The following is a 4,896-nucleotide window of genomic DNA, read 5'->3' on the forward strand; positions in this document are numbered from 1 at the left end:
TTTTTTTGGCTTTGAGCCCCGCGAGCTCGGAAATCTTAGATTAGAATTTACAATCACACGGGCACAAGACTCAATCCTGGCTTGTAAAGAGAACGAAAAATTTCCCCTCTGCTTCATCCACAGTCATATTTGGACTCGTTTAAAGAGAATTTCCAATTTAAGAAAAAAATTTTAAAAAAAATTCCATGTAAACGGGTGAAAGTAATCAACTTTGGTTTATGGTGGAGATCTGATCGTTTTGGATGACTCCGGTCCAACTTTTTGAAACTAGTTCACAACAACTCTCATTGAGGTTTAGGGTTCATGTTGGGTTTGTTGCCAAAATGTAACCAAAGCAAAAATCTAAAGAAAATTTTTGATTTAACTTAATAGTTTCATGAAATCTGTGTCTTTGCCCACCGTCATGCCGTAGGAATGTGTACAGAGCCATACTACCAGTCAGTGGAACATGCCATATGGCTCCATATAAAATAAGGGCCCTACGGAGGTACTACATGGCCACAAAATTTTTACGAGGGTACCATATTATACAAAGACGTAAAACGGTTCAAGCATGAAGATTTACTCAAACAGCCAATTTACAGCTACATGTAGAACCATATAGCGGGATAGTCAGAGGAATGGTGGACGTCTTCCCCTTTAAAAAAGAAAAACTTTTTGGAATATTTTTGCAGCTTTTTTTTCAAAGGATTCTACATACAAGGTGCTTTATGCCTTCCATCAGCGCCGCACCTCCCATGAGGCGACCTGAAGCGACCGCTTCAGGCGGCGCTATGCCAGAGCCCCGGGGAGGGCGGCATTTTTGGTTACCTAAGCCAGTCCAGGACAAGCTATCCTGGACTGGCTTAGCCTCACCGTCACCGATTGGTGGATTGGGGAGGCCCTGTGGACGCAGTGCTGCTCCAGCGGCCTCCCCTTACACTCAGGCAGAGAGCAGGTCCCCTCCCTGCCTGCTAACGCCGCTCCGCCACGCCCCCTTCGATCCGCCGGTTTTCTGTCGTCCGCTTCGGGCGGCAAAAAAGGTAGGTTCACCCCTGCCTTCCATGTATGGTATTTTTCATGTGGCAGAGGGATCTTTGTGGCCTTTTTAGGGTCCAGGACCTGCACCCTCTATAGTTACATCCCTGAATGCAACTGCTACAGGGCCCTTGAACAGGGGTGGCCCGGCCCATGTTGGTCTTATCTCCATTAGTTGGTAGGAACCTGTTCGGAACTCATATTTTAGGGCTGAGAAATTGGCCAAAGTGTCATAAAAATAGCACAAAAGGGGTGATGAAACTGTACAAAATAAAGTGGGGCCCATTCTGATATTAGTTATGGGCTCCCTTTCTTCTAAGGAATGCAAAAAATCTTCTGGCCATCATTTCTCAAGAGGTTTTGCATATGGCAGACATTGACTTCTATTCCTAATTTTTTTTTTTCTCAGAACAAATAAGTAAGATCTCACCTGACGTGCTAGAGACAGAACCGTCTCGCCTACGGTGTGGACATAGGTGCCATTGTGAAAACCGTAATTACGACATTTCCCACCATTGACCCTTTTTTTCCCACGAGCCCCCGCAGAGTATAATTAAAATTCCCGCCATCCATTGATTTCCCTTCTTATGTAAATAGCCATTTAACAAGCAGCGTTGCCTATAATCGCCCGGTAGATCGCCGCGCCAGATACCTTTTTACAACACGTCTCTGTGGACTTTGGGCATTGTATTGTTTGTGATATTGATTTACTTGGCAGGGTTACGTTCGTGAAGTCTATTCTGCTGTGAAGAAAAATACTGACATTGTGCCAGCTCAAATACCAAACGACCCATTTACGTGGAGCCGCAAATGGTCGGAGCTGATGTTTTGCAATTCACAGTAATTGATTATTCCACACCTGATCTGCTCCCATTTCTTCTCATCCGCTGTGATATTCAGATGGATATTTCACCGTATTATTGCTGCCAGTTCTGCATCCTTCATCCCGGAGCTCATCTCTTCATTATACTACACCCTGCCGCAGTGTACCAAGCGCAGTCTCGCCTCTTCTGGTCAGAGGGAGTCATACTGGGGGTCACTTCTTTTGGTTTGGGCTATGAAAAACATGTACGAACCTCCAAAAACTCAATAAGACTAGGTTCAAGTTCAAGAGGGACCTGGATGGCTTTCAGGAAAATACTAATATCCTAGGTTATTGGAGCTAGAATATTTTGGGATAGGATATTGATCCAGAGAATTTCCATATTTGGAGTTGGGAAGGAATTTTTTCCTCTGATGGCGACCACCCTATGAGACCTCATTGCCTTCCCCTGGATCAACTTGGTAGGTTTATAGGTTAGACTTGATGGACTACGATGTTACTATGTTCACATGAAATCACAATATCAGCTCCAAAATTCTACTTTGACTCCCATTGTTTACAGGGTCCTAAAAAAAAGGACCATGGATTCCGAGACTGATAAAAATGGAGTAATATTGGGGGTCACTTCTTTTGGTTTGGGCTATGAAAAACATTCCTCAAAATGTGTGAACTCCCAAAAACTCAATAAGACTAGGTTCAATCCTATCCTTAGGCTGAGGTCATAAGGGGTATTTTCGTCAGGATTTTGAGGTCAAAATCCTGACCAAAAAGATGGCTCCCATTGAAATCAATGGGAGCCGGTCAGTTCTTTTTTCCAGGAGTCGTTTGTTCCGGCTCCCGGAAAGAAGAACGGACATTCTCATTCTTCAGGTGGAGTCACTTCACAAATCCACCTGAAGACACTCCCGACTAGGCCCATTCATTTGGGCCTAATCCAGAGCGGAGTGCGTGACTGGATGCCGGTGGTTCCAAAAACCCCCGTGTGAACCCAGCCTAAGGACACTTTTGACCTCATTAGTCTAGCACAGTGGGAGGAGCTCTAACACAGTGTCTCTCCAACCTGACACTAATGTGAACAGAGCCTTACAAATGTTACAGTCCAATGATCAGCTTTCGCAGAATGGACACTTTCTCACGTGGTCAGCATCATAATAGGCTAAGGTTTACTTGCCTTACTTTTTGGTTAAGCCCCTGTTGATAGTATTATGTTGTCTGGGTTGGAGCAGATCTAACAGAGTAACTGAGCTCTGAACTTGCAGAATCGTAAGCATGTTAAAGAAGTAAGTCTTGAAAAAGCAAAAAATAACCAACAAAGTGAATATTTTCATGTACAAAAACATAAAAAAAGTTTCCACAAAGGGACACAAATCCTTTAACAGAATGATGAGAGAATTGTTAATGAAACCACTTAGATGAAATAACTCACAATTTACTTTTACCTAAAAATTTCACATTTCATATAATGTATATTTTCTTGAGTGCCTGACATGACACTAGGTGCTAAACTTTTTAGTAAAGTCCTTTGTTGACATTATTGTCATGGCCTCAGTGCTGCTCTAACAGAGAACAGGGAACATCTACTGAGCTCTGAACTTGCAGATTCAAAAGCAAACATGTTAGAGAAAGCAGGACTGGAAAATACAAGAAGCATCCAACAACATGGTACGAAGTGAACCTTTTCAGGTACATACATTCGTAAAAAAAAATTAAAAAAATTCACAATGGGGCACATATCTCTTAAAAGAAAATTGATATGACTGTAAATGAAATCCTGAATCTAGAACTTTACATATACCTAAAAATTTATTAATCAGAATGGATATTCTTTTTGAGTTTATAGTCTTAAATTTTGCTTGCTAAATTTTTTGGACAAGCCTCTTGACCTTTTTGTCATGCTCTGACAGAGTAAAGGGAACATCCACTGAGCTCTGAACTTGCAGATTCACAAGCAGACATAGAAATCAAGGCTTAAAATACAAGGAAACTGACAACTTGGTACAAAGCTAATCTTTTATGGAAAATATAGGGGAAAAAAAAAAGATTTGACAAAAGTACAGATATCCTTTAGCAGAAAATTGAGATTACTGTAACTGAAACCACTTAGATGATATAAAAAAAATCTGACATGTTACGTTTAGCTAAAAATTGCACCTTCCATATATTTAAGTGAATCTCTTTTTTCACCAAATAACACGGTAGGATGAGACGACTGATTCAGCTAAAGTGTGCCTGATAACACCTTGTTTCCCTCTCTCCAGTGTCTTTCTTTCAACGCCATAATGGAAGAACTTGGAATATCGCTAAAACATCCGAAAAGACTAAAAAAGAAGTCAAAGGTCAAGGGCCGATCGTCATTCACCAGTATGCTGACTTGTCACCAGAGGCGAATAATCAGAAAAGAGACAATGGCGTAGAAAGTCAATGTCACGTGGCTGGGACTGTACCGAGGGTTTTTTTAAAGAATTGTGTCTCCTTTTTTTAAATTCTTTACATGATTTTTATAACAACATTTAGGATCTACCGAACATGGAGAATGTGGAATCCAACGAAGGGCTCACTATACACGAGACAAGTGAGAATCCGTACGATGCATCTCCTGCCTACTCCGTCTACCCCATGTACAAATGACCTGTGTGCTTTCTAAATAAAACAAAAACACATTTGGTTTTTTCACTTTTTTGTGTGTCATTTGCATTGAGAGTGTGAAGGGGTTGTATAAATTTCCAAAAACATGGCTGTTTTCTTCTAGAATCAGTGCTACACCCATCCATGGGTTGTGTCTAGAGATGAGCGAGTAGTACTCGATCGAGTAGGTATTCGATCGAATACTACGGTATTCGAAATACCAGTACTCGAACGAGTACAACTCGCTGTTCGAATGGAAAAGTTCGATCCAGAACCAGCATTGATTGGCTGAATGCTATACAGTCGGCCAATCAACGCTGGTTCTTCTCCTACCTTTAGAAGTCTTCTCCATGCAGCTTCCCCGCGGTGTCTTCCGGCTCTTCATTCACTCTGCCAGGCATCGGGCCTGGGCAGAGCCGACTGCGCATGTC

The 4,896-nt window shown here is 42.0% G+C and overlaps 1 protein-coding gene across 6 annotated transcripts in view; it reads left to right on the top strand.

The window, feature by feature from the left end:
• GRIK1 (glutamate ionotropic receptor kainate type subunit 1) overlaps window positions 1-4,513 on the top strand; it is a 266,952-nt gene extending 262,439 nt beyond the window's left edge. For 3 of the 6 annotated variants that reach the window (XM_075263453.1, XM_075263457.1, XM_075263459.1), the window contains one exon: window positions 4,099-4,513. In XM_075263453.1, coding sequence (XP_075119554.1) covers window positions 4,099-4,254 — 156 coding nt within the window. In that variant the 3' untranslated portion in view covers window positions 4,255-4,513. The remainder of the gene's footprint in view (window positions 1-4,098) is intronic. The other 3 variants (XM_075263454.1, XM_075263458.1, XM_075263455.1) reach the window with 2 other exon arrangements.
• Window positions 4,514-4,896: the final 383 nt, after the last annotated feature.

Source organism: Leptodactylus fuscus, chromosome 2 (genome assembly GCF_031893055.1).
Source record: "Leptodactylus fuscus isolate aLepFus1 chromosome 2, aLepFus1.hap2, whole genome shotgun sequence".
NCBI lineage: Eukaryota > Metazoa > Chordata > Amphibia > Anura > Leptodactylidae > Leptodactylus > Leptodactylus fuscus.